Raw genomic sequence first — 21,449 nt, forward strand, 5'->3', positions numbered from 1 at the left:
GTGTCAGAGCTGGTGGAGTTGCAGCCTCTCTGCTCCTGTGACCCGTGTTTAACCCTGGTTTGTGCAATGCACAACAATGCTGGAAAAAACTTGCCAGGTCATGGAGCACGCATAGGAAGTAAAGATTAATTGATGTTCTGGGCTGGGGTCCTTCGTCGGAAAACATTAATTCCCTTTCACTTCCTATAGATGCTTCATGATCTGCTGAGTTTCTCCAGCACTTTTTAAACATTGCACTCAACCCCAGCATCTGCAGATTTTCTTGTTTAACTTCAATCCTGGCCTCCTGTGTGTGTTTTCAGTGTGAATGTATGTGCTTTTTTCCTGGTGCTCCAGTTTTGTCCAACACCCCAATTGCACGGATAGGTTAAATGGGTTATGGTATATTAGCTTCCTTACCACTACACTACCCCCCCCCCCCGACTCTGGAGAAGGATGGCAGGATAATTAGGGATGGGGGGAGTGAATTGCAATAAGGTGCAAAGATATATATGATGGTGTAGTGGGCTGGGTCAACCCGCACATGACAGGCCAAATCGCTGTAACGAACAGCCAGTGCGGCAGGGCACAGGGGTTTCCCCCCATCGTGCAGAAGTTCCAGGCTGCAGGAGTTCATTGCCAGGGGAACGGCCAGGCCTCACAACAGCATTATGACATATGTGATAGATTATGTTATATTTTATATTGTATATAGATATGTTTTAAAGAAGATAAATGGTGTTCTTTTAAGTGTAGGTCATAAACAAACACAAACACTTCACAACACAGATCTCATTTTAAATGACAGAGCTCTGCTCAAGCCAGACACTCCAGGCTCCCAGTACCTTCATAAAGACAATGGAAACTGCTTTGCTATAAGACTTCACAAGTAGGTATTAACTGGACATGCTGTGGAGTAATACATTATTGTTTTAGGAAGCAACAGATGAACAAATACAGTTCTACAGCAACACATAGAATAGTAGATGGAATTTGACCTGGACAAGTGGAAGGTGTTGAATTTTTGAAACTAAATCAGGGCAGAACTTGCACAGTAAATAGCAGGGCCCTGGGGAGTGTTGAGGAACAAAGAGATCGAGGAGTACAGCAAAATAGTTCCCTAAGAGTGGCATCATAGATATTTGAAAAGGTTTGCCTTCATTGACAGGCTGTTGAGGACAAGAATTGCAGCATAATTTCACAGTAAGATATTGGTGGGACTGTACTTGCACTTCTGTGTACAGTTCTGATTACATGGGAAGGATATCATGAAGTTGGAAAGGTTGCTGAAACTATTTCTAAAAACTAAAGAGATTGAGTTAGAGGGAGAGGCTGAAGAGGCTAGAACATTTTTTTAAAATTTTCCAGGACCTTAGGAGGCTTAGGGATACAGTATGTAAAATCAGGCATTAATAAGGTGAATGGACATAGTCTTTCCCAAACCCCCCCCCCCCCCACCAAGGGTAGAGGACTCCAAATCTTGAGAGCATAGATTTAAAATGAGAGGGAAAAAATTTAAAAGGGACCTAAGGCCCAACTGTTTCATAGATTGGATGATAGAAAAAAATAGATCATTTTATTTTTTGGTGCAAATGTATTCGAAATGAAAGCTGATGCTAAAGCCTTCAGGTGTTTGGAGAGGAATTACCCAACTGTTGTACAGTTGATAGTATATCCTGCTGCTAAAATACTTTCATGGCGGTCAAGAGTTTAATTGTTTCACTCTTGCCTTTCACATTTAGATTAAATATAAGCAGGATCTGAAGAAGATGCACAAGCCTGTGACGGATATGTCTGAATCTTTACAAATGCAACATAATCTCTCCACTAGCAAGCTATCCAGTCAAGTAAGCAATTGAGCTAACAAATCCATATTTACATCCTAACCCATTCCTATTTCACTTTTAATTGAATTTCTTTACTTTCCTATGTGTTGTAACTTTAACACATTTTTCCCTATCTAAAACTGACTCCATTTCAGGGACACCCTGGTAGTGACCTACTTACCATCTCTTGCTGTCAGTTTTACTCATCAGCCATAATCATATTTGGCACATTTCTCTTAGTCTAAAAACCTTCCCATTGTTATGAAACTACTAATTTTCCACCTCTTGGAAATATTAACTTTTTTTTCCTCCCTAAAGAAAATATTTTTTTGAATTCTAACAAATAATTATTTTTCTTAAAAAATACAATCTGATTATTCTGATTCAAGATGCGAATGAAATTGTTCTGTCAGATGTGAACATTTACATTTTCAGATGTTTGGACATCCATGTTTTTGGATTGAAAAGGGCAGCAGTGACTGACCCAAAATGGCATGGTGCCTGTTGGTGGACCAACCATTAATAAAGCAGAGTTTCTCAATGAATCAGGCATTAAGAAGTGTTCAGATTTGTTGAATTTCCATTCCTCTCATATTCTTGAGGGAGGTGGTGCGATATTGGCTCTTAATTACAATTGAAGAGGAAATCAATTGTAATAAATACTGGAGAACGTAGTAGCTAAGAATTCTCAAAATCAGTTTTACAGCAATTTAACAACAAATTGACATTGATGATGCATTGTTAATGTAGTAAAATTCCACAATGAATTCTGAAAGTGATTAGCAAGAAAATGTGGCCTTGAGTCGCATAAAGAGAACTACAATATGACGATAATCTTTGATTAAAATATTGGCTTCTTCATTAGGAGAGGTTTGTTTCAACTTTTGGCAAGAGAAGAAAATAAATTCACAAAAATAACACCAAAGGAGTTAAGAAAAAAATGCATATATTCAAAATTTGTTTTAAAATGTTGCATAGCATTTCCAACAATAGCTAGATTTAAAATAAACCTATTAAATTTTCTCAGCAACTATATTAGGTTCACAAATAAATAATATATGTATCAGTTTTAGAAATCATATCCTTAAAATGTTTATATGATTAAAATATTTTTTGTTTTCTTTACAATATTAAGGTTTCTAATTCAGTCCAATTGACATCAGAGCCATAAGGTAAATAGTCGTAGTGTCTTTCCCATGGTAGGAGAATTTAAAAATAGAAGGCATAAATTAAAAGTGAGAGAGAAATATTTTGAGGGAACCTTAGGGGCACTTATGGAAAGAGCTGCCAGTGGAAGTAATAAAGGCAGCCAGTTTAAAAGGCGGGCACATTCATAGGAAAGGATGAGAGGGGTCTGGGCTGAATGCAGGCAAATAAGCCTCAGTTACTCTATCACTCTACGAATCTATGATCAGTTCAGAGGGAATTGTCTTATTAATGGTTGATGTGTCAGCTCCACCAAAAAAAAAGGTGCTTCTCAGTATATCTGTCGCCTTCCATTTGGAAATGTCCACAACCATTATATGTGACTCAATCTATCTGCCACATTTGTTTTTTTTTTAATTGGATTTCTTTACTTGGCTTTTCACATTTTATTGGTTATGAACATTTTTTAGCACATTTTTTTTAGATGGGTCACACTGTTTAGACTTTATAGCCTTTCTGTTGTTGAGGTGGTTTTTGACCCTCCATAGTACCAGTACAAGAAGGAGTTTGAGAAGAGTAAGGGTCACTACCAACTGGTGCCTGATTCACCTGCGCAAATTCATGTGAAGGAGGCAACGGAGTTACAGAGTCACGTAAGTCTGTTCAAATCTGGGCATGTGTTTGTGTTACTTTATCCTACTCAATATGTTGAGTATCAAGCTGACTTTAGGAAGTTTAATAGCAGAATACTTATTATTAAACAAAAGAGGTTATTTGGCATACGAAATTCATATGAACTCCCAAAAGGGCAATCTCATCAGTCCTATTCCCCTTCTCTTATACTTAGCCCTGCAACTTAGTCTCTTTCATGCCCATCATCTACCCTCTGATGCTGTTGTCACTTAGCTATAGTAGTAGTAATACTAATATTGTCCTACACATTGTACACTGCATATATGCACTGAGAATCTTACTTGCTGCAGCCAACATGCACATTTTCACACATGGAAGAAGGTGGAACACCCAGCAGGAACCCATAGGGATAGCAAAGAATTGCACATGGCCAGCATGCAAGGGTCTGTGGAGCTGTGGAACAGCAGTGCCACTTTACATTTAGATACCAACTGAAACCAAGACCTCCTGCTCCCCTCTGCCCAATTATCAATGATAATTTTGTCTAGGAACAGAACTACTTACATAACAAAAATAATTTGGTACTTAATCTCAAACTTTTGGTCCACAACCATTTCAAACCTCTTTGGCAAATCGTTGTGCATTAACAGGACGTGCTGGATTGTAAAATTGTTGGCATTATTATTATTTTAAGTGCAATCAATGTTTGTTTTGTTAATACTGCACCACATTAATTATCGTTATTTTTCTGAATCATTTTGTTTTGAACCAAGAACAAAATATGTTTCTGTCTCTGTGCAAATGCTGTGTTCTCTTTTCTTTCATGAAGTATTGAAGTTGAAGATGTGTGCAACACATTTACTTTTTGAAAGAATTACTTACCAAGCGCGTGGGATGGGGTATGACATAACATAGGAATGTAATAGCAACATGTAATTCACTTATCTTTTGCTGAGAGTGTCTGCAATGCACAATGTTTCAGGTCAAGTACAAGGAACAATATGAGAAGGAAAGGGGGAAAGCAATGCTGGACTTTGAAACACCTGTTTATCTCACCGCTAAGGAATCCCAGCACATGCAGAGTGAGGTAAGTCTGGGAAATGGAAATCAGCTCTGACAACCCGCTCAATTTTTGTGTCCTGCTGTTGGTAGCATTGTCCAATGGGCACTGTTTGTGAAAAAAAACAATGCAAAGTTTCTAGTAACTAACCACTACCATATCTTGAAGGATTTAATGTTTGGAAATTAGAATGAAGCTTGCATACAGGTTCTGTCAAACTTGTATTAAGTTTTATAACTGTACAATGCCGTTGTTTTAAATATTTAGGGCTTGAAATGTTTGCTTCTCACTAATAACAACTGAACAAAACTGCTAAGGAACTGATTCTAAAATGAGGGCTTAAAATTTATTTTCATACCACTAAAATCACTACAGATTCTATATCAACTACGGTTCTTGCTTTGAGAATGCATCTTCTAAAATTGTTGTGCAGATGACTGACTTTTCATATTTGTTTGTGGAGTACAAAGGAATAAATTGGCTAGTAATGCAACTGGGAAACTGAGGAGGAAAGGTGAGATTAGTAATATTGTGATGAGCAATAGATAATTATGAATGAATGTTGCCATTAACAATTTAGTTATAATTTACTGAAACTCAAAGTATTTATCTAAATGTTATTCATTGTAAGTATTTGATTTTTGCCAAACAATAGCATCTGAAAATAAAAATCCCAAACCAAACCAAAAAGTAAAGGCTGAAAAATTCAAGCTTTATAACTATTAATTTTGTTTCCTAATGTCTCTTCTGCTTTTCAACTATTTCGATCTCTTGCTCTCACTGTGACTCAATATTTTCCATGAGACTATTAGAATTCTGGTGCTTCTTGTTCACTAGAAGAAAGCTTGAAAAGGGGTTCTATAAGTGGGCTCTGAATTCTGTAGGGTAGTCAATATTTTATACTAATTTGTGCTGATGGTCCTTACTCTCTAGGTGCTCTCGATCTTAAACAGGCTTCCATAAACAGCTACATAAAGTATTCAAAGAGTCAGAATTACACAACGTAGAAACAAGCCCTTCAGCCCAGCTATCCTCACTGACCAAGGAGCTTTTCTGAGCTGGTCCCATTTGCCCCATATGCCCATTTACCTTTCCTATCCATGAATCTGTTCAAGTGTCTTTTAAACATTGTTAATGCTTGAAGTGCTGGCTCCTTTCATGAAGAGGGTTTTATTGTTAAGTTCAAAGTTTTGTTAAAGCTAGTATCTACTGCTAGGCACAGAATTATTTAATTGGAGAAAAATAAATCTAAATGTGAATTCCAAATAAGATCTTCAATAAAATAATTATTAACCTTCCACCTCAACCACTCTATCCCTATATCCTTAAATATCTAATGTTTTCATTTTGAATTTAATAATTGAACAACCTTCTAGGTTGGAGAATTCAATCTGTTGTAAATTGAAGAAATTTCTAATTTTGCCTTAAATTGCCTCCCCTTTATTTTGAAATGATGACTCCATTTCTGGACATCATCAGGGAGAATATATAGTATTTGTCGTAAGAATTTCATAAACTTCAATGAGATCACCTCCCATTCTTCTAAGCACTAGGGTACACAGGACTGGTAGATTTGATTGCTCTTCTCACGGCAAATCTGCCATCCCACAAACCAGTTTGCCCAATCTTTGTTGTATTCCTTTCCCATATATTCTTTTATAGGTAGGGAGACCAACATTATACAGAATATTCAGGGTGTTTCTCATCAGTGCCCCACATAATTGAAGTCAGGATTGAAAGCTCAATAATTCCTCATCTCCAAGAGGTGTGTTTATGAGACCAGAGGACCCCAAAACCCAGCAGCATAGAAATTCATCAAGACAAATGGTTACTTAAACAAAAGTTGCTTTTAATTATCTTTAAACATGAAAACAGGATCAAACTTTAACTTATTACTATTAACCTAACACCCTTCTAATTCTAAGCACACATGTATCTAATGTGTGCGCAAGTACAGAAAAATTCTTTGATTCACAATTCAATCTCACTTCTCACTCCTCCAAGTTCACTGGCTGCAGGCAATTCTTATACTGTGCATATAAATTAATGTTTATGAATTTTCACCAGGCTTTGGTGTTTGAAAGCTAAACAGTTACCACTCAGGAAGGTTTTTGTTGGTTTTCAGAGAGAGATTTGTTGCTTGTTGAACACCCACAACTGATTCCTTCTGATCAGTCACTTCAGTGTCTTGCTGAAGAAACCTGCCCCATCAAGGTTTTTCAGATGATAACCTCTTTCTTTCAGGTCACCACAGAGTTCCTTTTTGTTTACCTTATTTCAAGTGAAACATTATACAGCCACCCATCTCCTCTTATATTGACCACAAGGGCTTTGACCAGGCTGAACTAAGACTCATAATCCATCTTCAAATTGAGGTTTTTCCACAAGCTTGCCAGCTTGTCCTGTTCCAGTCCCACCTGCTGCTGCTGAACTGTAGGACTGAATTCTCTCTCTCAGAAGAGCAAACTGCATTCAGACAGACTGCAGCTCCAGACCTAATCTTCTGAGTCCGTTCATCTGTTGCTTTCCAAAACAATAATCCATTACTCCACAGCATGTCCAATTAACACCTACTTGTGAAGTCCTTATAGGCACTCTTCAAAGTTTTTTTCAAAGGCACTGGGAGCCTGATGGTCTGGCTTGAGCAGAGCTCTGGCATTTTAAATGAGATCTGTTTGAAGTGTTTGTATGTGACCTACACTGAAAAAACCTGCCACAATTTAACTCCTTTAAAACTTTTTATATAAAATATAACATAATCTGTCACAGGCGGTACTCCTTATGAAAACAGCTGAACAAATACATGTGACAGGTTGTATATGGGACGAGCCCAGAATGCCATCTAGATTGGGTTAGATAAGTTGTACTGAAGGGTCTAACTCTGACTATTTGACCTTAATAAAACCCTAAGCTAGTTGATTCCAATGGCAGATAGTCCAAGTTTAAGGAAGGCACAAGAATCATGGTTCTATTGGAGGCAGCCACATATGAATAATGAGGCCCCTGTTTTGGTTTCCCTGTATCTTTCCAGTTAAATTGCTTTAGGTTTCTAATTAATTCAAGTGTGCCACCCTTCAACTAGTTAAGGGAATAGAAGCCAAGTTTGTGAAGTTTGGTCTCACAACTTGACACTATAAGTTAAAGGGTTGGACTGAGATGACAGACTACCCTTCTATTGTGGTAAATCTGAACTATCCAATGGCCTACTCTTCAGATTGACAAAATTTCCCAAGTGTAATGATGAGCATTTTCTAATTATTAACAACTTCACACCAAAATTAGAAGCAGAAATAGGACAATTGAAAACCCAGACTCCTGGGCCTGAGAATGAGTTCATCAGACCGTGAACACTTGCTTATATGAAAGGTCCGTTTTGGGTTCCATGGATTCTCTTCCGCATCCTGCTTCAGATACAGTCTCATCACATCATATTTTTCAGACCTTCTGTCTTCTAATACTGTCATCCCTGCAACTGAAACCTTTCTGTTTCATCTTTGAATTCCAGCCAACTTGAGATAAAGTCCAATAATTTTTACACATAGCAACAAAATTGAAAGAGTGCAGAGAAGATTTACTAGAATGTTCCTAGGACTTGAGGAGCTGAGTTTCTGGGAAAGGTTAAACAGGCTAGGACTTTATTCCATGAAGAGTAGTAGAAGAGGGGAGATTTGATAGGGGTATACAAAATTATTGTGGGTATAGATAGAATAAATGCAAGCTGGCTTTTTCCACTGTTAGGTGAGAGACAAACCAGAAGACGTGGGTTGAGGGTGAAAGGGGAGATGTCTAGGGGGAACATTAGTGGGAATTTATTTTCATACAGAGAGTAGTGCGAGTGTGGAATGAATTGCTAACAGAAGTGGTGAATGCAGAGAAGTGGTGGATGAGAAGAGTATAGAGGGTTATGGACTGGTGCAGGCCAGTGAGACGAGGCAGAATAATACTTGGGCCTGTTTTCTATGCTGTAATGTTCTATATTCTCTTTTGCTGTTGATGTACCTTTTAAACTTGCATTTCAGTGATTTCCAAACAGATGATATATGACCAGCTTCAGCATCTTTAAATACATAAGGAATATTCTGATTGTTGAATGTCTGTTGTTCACACTTTGAGCATATTTTTCCTTGATGTTAAAAATGTTATCTCTACTTTATTTCTTTCTCCAAAATATCAATAGAAAGAATATAAAAAGGATTTGGAAGAGCACATAAAAGGAAGGAACCTTTCTGGTTTGGAAATTACACCATCAATGTTACATGTCCGATATGCAACTAAGATAGGTTGTGAGGTAGACAGCTCTTTTATTCATTTTCCTTTTAACAATTTGAAAGTATAACCTCATTAATATATACTGTTAAATTACACAAACTTTGAAATACATATTGTGATAAATCATGGAAAAGATTTTTCTACATTTTTTGAACAATTTGAAAAATTGTCTTGTATAGTCAATTATTGATAAATGTTTAACAAAACTATTAAACCTCTTTTTGATTTAACAATAATGTAGAAAACTCATCCAACATACATATGTGAATGTTTTTTGGTGAAACCCTGAATTCCTATAACTGTGCTTGCAGTCTCTTGTCCACTTTCATACATTGAAGATGTGTCTGCTTTTCAGTTGTCTGCTCTAATGGTCATCCAAACACTTCACTGAGTTGTCACATTTGTTTCCAGTATCTTTGTAGCTTTCCTGTTCTTAATTTGTTTATCTAGAAAGAGTACAGGAAGGATCTGGAACAAGGAGTTAAGGGAAAAGGATTAACCGTGTTAGAGGAAACTCCAGAAATGATGCGAGCAAAGAATGCAACTTGTATTCTGAATGAGGTAGGTATAGAGTTATATTGATGCTTGACCCACTGAGTTCCTCCAGCAGATTGTTTGCTGCTCCAGATTCCAGCATCTGCAGTCTCTCATATGCCTGAAGTTTTGACCTCTTGTACTTGCACAAAATATTTCCTGGGCACACTTAACAAATTCCACCCCATTCAAACACTTAGCACAAAAGGCATTCACCAATAAAATCACCTACTATTACAAGCCTATTAATTTCACAGCTATCTGTGATCTCCTTGTATATTTGCACCTCTAATTCCTGCTAATATTCCTCTCATATAATCTTATCAAAGTAATTATCCTATTCATTGATGATCCCCTAGAATATTCTCTCTGAGCACTGCCATGATGCCCTCATCAAATGTACAATTCCCCTCCTCTCTATCACACTTATAGTATTGGTACCCCAAAAACATATAGCTGCCAGTCATGCCCATCCCTTATCCATGTTTCTGCATTAAGTAGAATACTCCAATCCCATGTACATCACCATTTCATCTGCCTTGTCTGTCAGGCTTTGAATGGCATAGTTGTGAAAGCAAACGATTCTCTATCAATGTAGTCCTTCATATTAATGTATGTACATTGGTTGATGGCCCAAAAATTCCTAATGGCATAGAAGAAGGAGATTCAGCCCTTTGAGTCACCGCTAGCTCACAAATTGGAGGAACAACACTTCATATTCTGTCTGGGCACCTTTTTAACAAATAGCATTAATTTCGACTTCTTCAGTCTCCATTTCACCCCTCCCCTTGTCTTAACCCATGTCTTCATTCCTCTATCAATTCTCACCTTTTCTCTTTCCAATTAACACCTTTTATTTATGGGTCTCTACTCCTCCCTCTCTCTTTTTTCCCCTTTATTGCCCAGCCTTTAATACAAACAGTTATGTTTTTTCCTCATACCTTGAGGAAGGCCTGAGGCCTGAAACATCAGTAATATATCCTTGCCTCTTTGATTGAGTTTCTCTAGCATTTCTGTGTTTTGACTTGATTCAAAGTATGTCAAGGTTCCCTATACAACAGAGCTTTAAAATATCTGTCAGAGAACAAAACATGAAAAATTGTTCAAACTCAAAACAGAATTTGTGTGGTAACCAACACAATTCTGCTTAGACAACTCCCAAATATTTCATGGCTCTAAATTCTCCACAGATTTTTATTCCAAGAAGTCTGAGGCAATGTCATAAATAGCCTCTTCTTTCTCCTTACCTCAGAAAGAATATAAGAGGTCGTTGGAAGAAGAAATAAAGGGTAAAGGGCTTGTGGCACTTGCAAATGAAACTCCAGACTTTGCCAGAGCAAAGAATGCCACAGATATTTTAAGCCAGGTGAGTGATGGTGAAAATAAAGTAAATGTGTTCATCTAATGTCCATAATTTTATTGATCCAATCAATATGGAGCAATTGTGTTTTTGTCTGATGCAATGAATAATTGTTTTAGTTGAAATTGTTTTGTTTAATTATTAGAAACAATTTCACTTGCATGCAACTATTTTGAGTTGTTATTCAAGGTTTGTCAACTGAAGTTCATCCTCTGACACAAAGAGTCATTAGGACATTCAGCAGAGAACAGGACTTTCGCCCTCACTTATCCATGCTAATCATCCTTGGCTAGTCCCACTTGCCTGTATTTTCTTATAAACCCTTCCTCTCTATGGATCTGTCCAAATGTCTTTTGAACATTGCTATTTTACGACCTTCTGCAGTTAGATGTTTTCACACTGAGATCCCAGTAAATTAGCATGTCAACGACCCGTGTTTAAAACCGGGTTGGATCAGAGCGTTCACACTGAACCAAGAAAAGCCGGTTCAGTGTGAACTTTTACATTGGGATCAGCATCCCGAAGCAAAAGGAGACGGAGCCTGCACCATTACAGCGTCAGCATCCCTAGGAAGGCAGGTAAGCCTTTTACGCAGGAGCCGATGTGAAACGCATTGGTTCTGATACTACTTACCTCAGATAATAAATACCAGGATGAAAAGAAAACCCCATACTATGTTGGTCGTGTTCATACAAGTAAGAGAAATGGTAAAAAGGCGATTGAATACCAGCTTTCAGGGGCAGTGTGAAAGCACCATCTCCAGATGCAGAACACCTTCTGAGTGAAAAAAAATCTTGTAAATCATTCCACTCCCACTTTAAACCTACACCCTCAAGTTCTAGAATCACTTACCTTGGTCAAAAAAAAAGACTGTGACTGTTCATTTTGACTGTTCATTAACCTTATGCTTTTATAAACCTCCAAAAGATCATCTCTCAGCCTTCGTTCTAGGAATAAAGACCCAACCCATCTAAATTCTTCCTATATCTCAAGCTATCCAGACACGGCAACATCCTGGTGAATCCTCTCTGTACTCCTTCCATTTTATTAATCCTTGCAAAAGCTAGGCGACTAGAACTGCCCACTGTACTCAAAGTGTGGTCTCACCTAATATCTCATGTAGTCCTAATATCTCTGTGCTCAATGCCCTACCTAATGAAGGTGAGTGTGGCTTCTTTACCAACTTGTCCACCTGAGTCACCACTTTCAAGGAATCTATGCACCTGTGCTCCTAGATTTCTCTGCCCAACCAAATACAGGTATACCCTGCTTTACGAATTCTTGCTTTACACAAATTCACTTTTACAAAGAAACCTGTGTTTGCTTTTTCCGAAAGGATTTTTCCTTTTTCTAAAAAATGTGACAAAAGCGGCGACCCGATATATAGAGGCTATGTGCACACCCTGAGGCTGCACGCACATCCCTTTCCCATTCCTTCCCCCAATTTTGTCCATTCTTCCATCTAGTCCCCTACCCATTCTCATTCCTTTCCCTTTTTGATTCTATACACACATTTTCCCCATTGGATTCTTTCCTTCCTTTGACTCCAACTGATTATTGTCATCCTTTCTTATCAGATTTCAGCACTGACAACCTTTGTCAATTCTTGTCGACCACCCCACTCTGTGTGACTCATCCTTTGTTTCTCTTGCCTCTCTCCCTTTTCTAGCATCTGCCAGTCAACTGTCTCTGTCTGTCATTCATCACCTCTCCCTGGTCTGCCAATTCCCCACTGGCCCCCGTTCAACTCCTCCTATACTGTCCAGCTGTTTCTCAGAATTGATGAAGGCTTCCAACCTGAAACATTGAAGAATCTTTTTCACCCACTGATGCATTTCAACCCTCTGCCTTCCTCCTCCAGCAAATTGTGCGTTGCTCCAGATTCCAGCATCTGTAGTCTTTCACACGTCAACAGATTTAAGCTGGTGGAGTCGAAAGAGACTGCAGATGCTGCAATCTGGAGCAAAAACCAGCTGATACCGAAAACTCAGCAGATCACGCAGCATCTATGGCAGGAAATGGACAGTCGATGTTTGGGGTTGAGATCATTCGGCTGAATATTTGTTTCACCTAGGACAGCCAGTCAATTGAATTGATTCATTACCTGACTGAAATATTACTTGTGTGTTTATTAATGTCTGATCTTTCACTTTTAGGTAAAATACAAGTATTTGGCTGAAAGGGGAAAATCTAACTACACCACAGTCGTTGACACACCTGAGATTATTCATGCTCAAAATGTGAAGTACCTGAGCAGCCAGGTAATGCACATCTTTCCTTTGTCTCCAGCCCTGTCACCTGTCAATTTGATGAAAATGGTCCATTACCCCAAATTCCTGCTTTGGACTTGAGTCTTGTGTATCAATGTGAGTGAAAGAGTAGAACCAAGAGGCCAGAACTATACCAGGTTTAAACAGCTGTAGGAAGTTCTACAGTTCAGGAGGGACAGGTGAGGGAAGGTGGATTTTAAAACAAAGAAGAGAATATTAAAATCAAATCTTTGCTTCATTGAAAATCATTTTGCTGACTTGCAGTCTCTGCACAGAAAAGGAGATGATATTACAATAGCAATTATAATAGCAATTACAAGCATAAAATTTCTAGTAATAGGTTTTATCAGATTTGCTTTTCAAAATATTAAGTCTCATGGGCATTTCCATCGTGAACTAATAATTAGCGAATGCCTCCACTTGCTGAAGTTTCTTAGTGATGTTTTTTGAAAGTAAATTTTTGCTGGCACACGGGGATAATTTCCACATACTGGTGATCTCTCCTGATGTTCCTCCATCAATAAATGGAGTAAATCACAATGGATCTTCAGCTCTCTGACTTGTGCTGTCTGTCTTTACAAATGGCAAAGGGATATGGGCCAAATGGGACGAGCTCAGATTAGCACTACATTTGGAGTAACACACGAAAGTCTGCAGATACCGTGATTGAGGTGAAAAAAAAACTCAATCCTGGAGAAACTCAGCATGTCAAACAATGTACTTTAGATAGCAAAGATACAGAACCAACATAGCCTGAAATTTTAAACCAACTATGAAGGAGACAGGATGGTGTGAGATTTTAACGGTGACAATTTGCTATCTTTAGATAATTTGGGCTATAATATTTCCCTGGCATTAGTGAAATAGAGCAATGTGAATGAGTGAAGTCTATCTCTAATACATTAAAATTATGTTTCATAAAAGTATTTGAAACAGCAGGAGTAAGCCACATGGCAGGCTTATATGTAATTACTGCAATTCCTTATTGGTAGCAAACATCCTTGTTCTGGAAAAAATTCCTTTGCTTCGATTTGAATAAGATCAGTGTGTATCAAGCAAGCATCTTCATTACACAAAGTGCAAAATAATTTTGTTCCTTATTTAATAGAATTTGGTATGGGCTTCCTATTTGTCATCGGTTATTTTCAGACTGAATGTTAACATTACAAATTGTCTAGCTCAGACAGAAATGTGCTGTTTGTTGCTGGTTCTCATGGTGCTCTGAATTTCCATCCCAGAAACAATACAAATCTGAAGCAGAGAAGACCATGTCTCAATACGTCCCGGTAATTGACACGCCTGAGATACAGAGAGTGCGGGAGAACCAGAAGAACATCAGCACGGTAAGTCAAAAACATCTCAGTGACACACAGCTCAGCTCACTCCTCCAGGATCCAAGACTTTTTTTGTTTCTGGTTTCTGTTTTAAAGTGCCAACCAAGTCCTTGGGTCAACCTGTCTTTAGTTAATGGCTATTCTACTGTAATAAATAGACCGTAGGAAGGAAACAGAACAAGGCACAGCTGACATGGTGTCCATTCACTGTAACACATGACTCAGGTTACAAATCTCACTTTGCTTTGGGACATGGTGCAATAGTGTTGTTGTCCTAGAAGGGTGAAGACTGATATTGTTATTGTCTGGACAATTGGTGTCCAACATGTTTATCTGAGATGATAAACATAATATTGTCTGTGTATATTATTTGCTTTGTAAGTTTTTCATGGAATTCAACAGAACTGTAACAATATTATTTTCATTCAAGATGGAGGGACAATTCTTTCATCCCTTTTCCCTCCCAGTATCTTAAATTAATACTGATTTAAGTCTCCCACCCCTGCCTCTCCAACTCACGTCGTGTGACATACCATGATCAAGAGAGATATCAAGAAAGTCTCTGTCTAATAGCCCCTCATGATATAATCCTCAATAGATTATTGAGGTCACTAGAAAGCTCAAGGGACAAGGCAACATCTCAGGTGTGGCACTGAAGACTTGAACTCCAAAATTAGCTCTGCCTCTAGCTAGGATGATCCAATACAATTACCGCACTGGCCCAATTGACCTGATGGCATCATGAATGATATCACTGAAGAATATTCCCAATTCCTGAAATCAGCAAGAATTCCACATTGTCAAACCTTCCCATGTACTAACTCCTCGTCATTTCTTAAAATCTGAGATTGAGAAACTAGATCTGATAAAGAGTGAGCTAACATAAAGATTGTCATTCTTTTCTTATCTGGTGTGGAACTTCTACATATATAGAAGCTAATCATTCAGTTTATATCTCTCATCCTCTGGTAGAAAAAGTATAGAACCATGGAGGAAAGGAGCAGGAATAAACCATCTGGCCCTTTGACTCAACTTCTCCATTCAAGATTATCATGGCTGATCATTCGAATTTTATTACCTGGTTCCTGCTTTGTCCTCATTACTCATGTTTGCTCGAGCTCAAAGCGAAGTATCCATTCTTCCTTGAATATGTCTAATGATTTGGTGTCAAATGTTTTCTATGGTAAAGAATTCCACTCTGGGGAAAATGATTTTTTTCCTTATCTCAGCCTTAAAATGGCTTATCCTTAGATCTCTGATCTTTAGCTTCCAAGTCATTGGGAGCATACTTCCTGTATTTGTCCAATCTTACTAAAAAATGTTATAGGTATGGATGAGATCTCTTCTCATTCTTCAAAATTATAATGAATGGAAGCCAAATTGACCCAATCTGTCTTCATGAATTAGTCCTGCCATCCCAGGACTCAATCCAGTCCAACATTGTTGCACTCCATAACAAGTTCAAGATTAATTGAACCAAGGTACAGTGAGAATGTTTGTTTTTTTGCGAGTTGTCCAGTTAGTCAACTCATACATAATACACCAAAAACAGCCACAGTGTGGAGATTTGCAGCATACTTTCTTAGATAAGGAGATAAAACTACACCTAATACTCAAGGTGTGATCTCACCAATGCCTGTCCAATTGCAGTAAAGTGTCCCATTCCTATACCCGGATCCTTTCACATTGCAGATTTACATGGAATTTTCCCCCTTAATCACCTGCTGTATGCACACATTCTTATCTTTAGCAAACACAGAAATACTGGAAGAACTCAGCCAGTCAACATTTCAGTTCAGGGAAGATTTCATTTTCTACAAATTCTGAATGATGGGCTGAGTCCTTCCAGTGTTTCAGCTTTCGTTTCAGATTCCAGCATCTGCAGCTCAATTTGTTTTCCTTCACTTCAGTGACTCGAGTGCAAGGACGTCGGCCCCCTTTCCCCAAGCTATCTCATCAGTGTCTTTGGGATGCATGAAGCTAAAACTTTTGTTACAGCCCTGAAATTCCAGAGTTTGATCCTGGGGTGATGTTCATCTTTTGTCATCAGTGGTAAATTGATGCAAGCTTTGTGTTCCTCTGTCCAATCGGTTCTGATGATGTCAAAGGATCTGAATCCAGCAGGTGGCTTGCATCCACTGCCGGAGACAGCAGATCACTTTCTCTCTGTTCTCTTTTCAATGTTTTCTTGCCTGTTGCTCTTGTTTTCTCACTGTTGATTTTCACTCTGTTTTATAGCTTCAGTATACCTCAGAGCTTAAAAATATTAAAGGAAAGGTCACCACAATAAAAGACACACCTGAAATCCTGCGAGCTAAAGAAAACCAAAAGAATTTCAGCTTGGTACTTTTTTACCTAAATACTTCTCCACTGCTAACCTACTGACCATCTGTAATTTTCTCCATTCCTTTTTAAATAAGCAAATAATTTTTTAACAAAATTCATCAATATTCAGTAATCTAACAATAATCCATTTAATTTTATTCCACAGTTGAGCATACTGTATATTTTCTAACAGTAGCCTCATCTACTATTACCTGTGATGTTTGCTGGAGCTTTTCCTCATTTAATTTGTGATTTTGTTGGTTCACACTTAATGCTACTGTCTTAATTATTTTCAGCTCTGTTGAACTTTGTTGATTCAATTGTCTGTCATTTGTAGACTGTTACCAGTTTGTTATTAAATTGCTCTCTGCTTGAGCATTTTCATTTAAATTGCCAAAATAAGCAAATAAGATAACCGTCTTTATTCTGACCTTCATTTTTGTACCCTACTTCTATGTATAAAGATCGCATATAAGGAAGATATTGGTACTGGAACATCAATTAATGAAACACCTGAGATGGAGAGAGTCAAAAGGACACAAGAGGCAATTAGCTCGGTATAGTCCCTAATGGCTCTTTTCCTCATCTGTGACAATCCCCAATTATAATATTCCCAACCTTTTACTCCTATCTTCACTCGTGTGAAATTTGACTTTCTGACTAAAACAGTTACTGAATCGATTGCATTCACATATAACCCAAGATTATGAAGCTGCTAGGATTTATGATACCTTGTTGAAATAATGCTGAAGGGTTATTTTCGAGTGCCTTTGTAACCAAGTTTACATTCTAACATTCAAAGGTCTCTGCACATTATAGTACTGCAATACAGAAGCTTGCACTCGTTGACCAGAAAACATAAAGTCGAATCCCACTGTGCGCTTTGTGAATTTAAAACAAGTAATATAAATAAAATAAAACATGGATATCAATAGAAGAGCCAGTATGTCTTGAAAGAAGGAAACATGTAAAACATTCCTTCTTTGTCCTATATCTGGTATTGTAGTAACTCACTTAGTTGGATCAAATGTTTTTGATCACATTCCCCAGGCATCTGAGAAAGTTCAATAAATGTAAGTCTTGCCTATGCTGAGAACAAGCACTTAAATCAATTAGTTTTTTTTTACAGATCAGTCTTCACAACACCATTATTGTTTTGTTCTGTGACTTTACAGTTATTATGGAATGTTTGAAACATTTCAGAAGAAATGATTAATGATTGCTGTACTGTGTTGATCATGTCTTTCTTCAGGATTCCAGTTAATACTGGATCCCCTGGTGTAGGTAGCCAACTAAAAATCTAAAGATGGAACCATGGACTATAGCATCAAATGCTTGGTCTATTCTCCTGATATTCGATTCATTATTTTCAGTGGAACCAAATATTGAATAAGCCATAAAACAAGTGGCTAAAGCACTGACAACTGTTTAGAGCTAGCAACAAATTACAAATCCCCTTTTCCCCAGATGTAGGTTCCTGGCTGCAGAATCAATACTAGGATCATTTGGAAAAATTTGCTTCTAAAGGCACAAGCCTAGATTTTAAGAAAAAATGTGCTTTTGAGATGCTTTATCCACTCCTCAGGAAATGCAAAGCTCATTCAAAGCATCAGCATTTCTGACACTTTCAGAGCAAAATCTAGGATTGGTCACACAAGCTGAATATAACAAACAAAATATAATGTTGTGTTTATTTCTCAAGTCATCCCGCACAATGCATAAGGGACAGCCATAAACGCAGTTTTTATTTAAATTTTATTTAATATAAAACCAGTTAACAAACACATGAAAATATTTCAAACTTAATCCAAATATATGTGGTATTTTATTTTTAAAAAAAGAAAAGAAAGAAAAACCTCCTATAAATCCCCCAACCCTCTACAAACTAAAAAAAGAGGGACAATAAAACACAACAGGAGTCCTTCACTTTCCAATACCTATAAACATATAAATATTTATAGAGACCTAGAAGAGAAAGGGAATGTTCAAGATTCATTTATATTGTAACACCAACAGTTTGTCAATATGGACTCAATATTTCACAAAATGTCTGATATTTATCTCTTAAATTATAACTAATTTTCTCAAGTGGAATACAACTCCGAACTTCTGCATGCCATCTGTCCATTCCCAAATCAGTAACTGACTTCCAAGTCATAAATGCAGTTTTAAGAGCCTTCCAGATAACCTGAAGTTTAGTACAGTGCATCATCCAAAAACTGAATCAAAACTGGTCCTAATAAAAAGCTGATGCATGAAGACAACAAGCCATAAACAAACCTTGCCTTTGTTAATCTTAGTAAACAAAATCATATATAAGCTAAGAAATCCAACCAACACAAATGTTGCCCTAGGAACATTAAATAAATAGTGGAGGAGGCTTTGTACGGGACAGTTACTTATAGTCATCTGCTTTAAAAGTCACAGAACACTCAAACTTTAATCGCACTTAAACAGATCCTGGATTACTCTATCAATGATGAAAGCCTGCGTCGTCCTCATTTGCAACTTAAACTTGATATGCCCTATGTTTGTAACATTTATAGCTAAGTTATGTAGGAGGAGCAGAATTTTGACCCTTTTCTTTATAAATGAGTGCAGTCAGTCAATGGCAATGCAACATTTAACTTTTCTAACCTCAGTGCCTCCAACTAAAATACTTCATGTAATGCAGTGGTTTTCCAACTGCCCCCCTAAACTCACATTCCACTTTAAGTAATCCCTATGGCATAAATGCTCTGTGATTAGTAAGGGATTGCTTAAGGTGGTATGAGAGTGGGAAGGGAAGGTTGAGAATCATTGCTCTAGACCCAATTGTTACTGAAATATTTTGCTTCAGAAAAATTGTAATTGGCCCATTTCCTATTCACGTAACATCATTTAGGTACAATTCATACAGTGGCTTTCAATCTTTTTCTTTCCACTCACACACCACCTTAAGCAATCCCTTATTAATCACAGAGCACTTAAGGTATAGGGATAAAACAAATTACAAATTACACTGTTTGTATATTTATCTCTCGTGGACTCCCATGGGCTGACTCGACCTGTGGCTCCACCCACAGACTCCTGAATAAAGATGACTGTTCCACAGCCCCCTCCCCAGCCCAGGACAGTCAACCAGCATTGGATGTGCCTCCATTGTATTTTGAATAAAAGTCTGTCAGGTCTTGCCTAACACCCAATCTTTTGAAGTAATTGATGGTCCACCAGTGAGTTTAGGGGAGCAGTTTGAAAACCACTTATCTAATGTTATCCTTCAAAGTTGAATCTTAATTTTGCTCAAAAGCACGAGCTGAATTATACTTTTAGTTTATTATTAATGCCAATGCTTTATAAATTGCATAATCTTAAAACAAATGTTATTATCAGAAGAGTTTTGATGTTTGGAGACCAGTTTACATGTTTGATCCTTCTTTCAAATGCAGTGCGCAAATTTATCCCTAATCCAGTTACTGGTGTGTGGTGAGGTTATTTGCAGTCTGTGATCCAACAGTGTCTGTGATTTAATGTGGTTAACTGATTGCAAAATGTACGTATCTATTATTGGCTCTGCGCTTATTGTTTATACTTTCCTCCATGATCTACACCTTTGTAGATCAAGTACAAGGAAAGTATTGGGCAAGGAACTGCGATCTCTGACCTGCCTGAGGTGAAACGTGTAAAGGAGACACAGAAGAACATCAGCTCGGTAGTTGCTGGTTTCATTCCCTTGTGTTATCCCATTATTTCATCTCCACCACCTAACCGTCATTATCACTAAACTAAACTATTCATTTTGTTCTCCAATTACTTTTCATTTTAACTTCATTGTAATTTTTGAATAATTTTATGGGTTTTGTTAAACAACAGAAGGAAGAAATCGGCAAGAAGTTGACTCGTGAATAGACTAAATGATTGAATGGTAGAAAATCTTTGTCACAGATTCACATGTCTGCAAGTAGCAATATTACAGGATGATGGAACCAAAAGAATCATGGTTTAAAGGCAATAGGTGGGGCATTTAAGATCACTGGAGGAATCTAAATCAGAACCTCGAAATCAAATTTGGATTACAACTTTTGGATCTCTAAATCAGGATTCAATTGTGAGATCATCAAAATATGAAATGCTATTAAGAAGTCTAAGATTTAACATTAAAATTATTGAGAAGTTGACCAAGATTCAATATTAAAACACCAAATCAGCATTGAATACTTAAAGCTCCAAATCAGGATTCAATATTTTTTTCACTCTTGAAGTCACATAAAGAGGTTTTATCGTTGTAATTTATTTATTTACAAAACAGATTCACACCTGAGATCTCCAAATAAGTATAATTATTCAAAAACAAACTCAAAAGTTGCTTTTGAATGTTTAAAACAAACCTCTGTGTCGATTTAGTGTTTGAAGTCGGTCCATTATTGCAAGCCTGTTTAAAGGAAAAACTTCTTTTCAGGATTTTATGTCATCTTAATTAACAATTTCTTTCAAAAAGAAGTCAATGGTGCAGATTTTTTAATTATTTCAACTAGTTTAGGATGCTCTGCTCAACTCTTCAACTGGTCTGTGTTAAACCATAATTGAAAAACTAAATTAAAATAGAAAATTCTGAGTATTTTCTCAACACCTGTGGAGAGAGGAAAACAGGGTTAATGATTCAGGCCAAGGATCTTTTTTTTTTCAAAATTGGGAAATTATAATCTTATTTAAGAAGATAGTTAAACTTATTGT

The 21,449-nt window shown here is 37.4% G+C and overlaps 1 protein-coding gene across 19 annotated transcripts in view; it reads left to right on the plus strand.

The window, feature by feature from the left end:
* neb (nebulin) overlaps window positions 1-21,449 on the plus strand; it is a 324,022-nt gene that overhangs the window by 273,974 nt on the left and 28,599 nt on the right. For 8 of the 19 annotated variants that reach the window (XM_069934922.1, XM_069934926.1, XM_069934925.1 and 5 more), the window contains 11 exons: window positions 1,722-1,826; window positions 3,500-3,604; window positions 4,567-4,671; window positions 8,822-8,932; window positions 9,364-9,474; window positions 10,700-10,813; window positions 12,964-13,068; window positions 14,316-14,420; window positions 16,650-16,754; window positions 17,201-17,293; window positions 20,335-20,427. In XM_069934922.1, coding sequence (XP_069791023.1) covers window positions 1,722-1,826; window positions 3,500-3,604; window positions 4,567-4,671; window positions 8,822-8,932; window positions 9,364-9,474; window positions 10,700-10,813; window positions 12,964-13,068; window positions 14,316-14,420; window positions 16,650-16,754; window positions 17,201-17,293; window positions 20,335-20,427 — 1,152 coding nt within the window. Of the gene's footprint in view, window positions 1-1,721; window positions 1,827-3,499; window positions 3,605-4,566; window positions 4,672-8,821; window positions 8,933-9,363; window positions 9,475-10,699; window positions 10,814-12,963; window positions 13,069-14,315; window positions 14,421-16,649; window positions 16,755-17,200; window positions 17,294-20,334; window positions 20,428-20,588; window positions 20,972-21,449 lie in introns of those variants that run through there. The other 11 variants (XM_069934927.1, XM_069934931.1, XM_069934935.1 and 8 more) reach the window with 6 other exon arrangements.

Source organism: Narcine bancroftii, chromosome 4 (genome assembly GCF_036971445.1).
Source record: "Narcine bancroftii isolate sNarBan1 chromosome 4, sNarBan1.hap1, whole genome shotgun sequence".
In the NCBI taxonomy this organism is placed as follows: Eukaryota; Metazoa; Chordata; class Chondrichthyes; order Torpediniformes; family Narcinidae; genus Narcine; species Narcine bancroftii.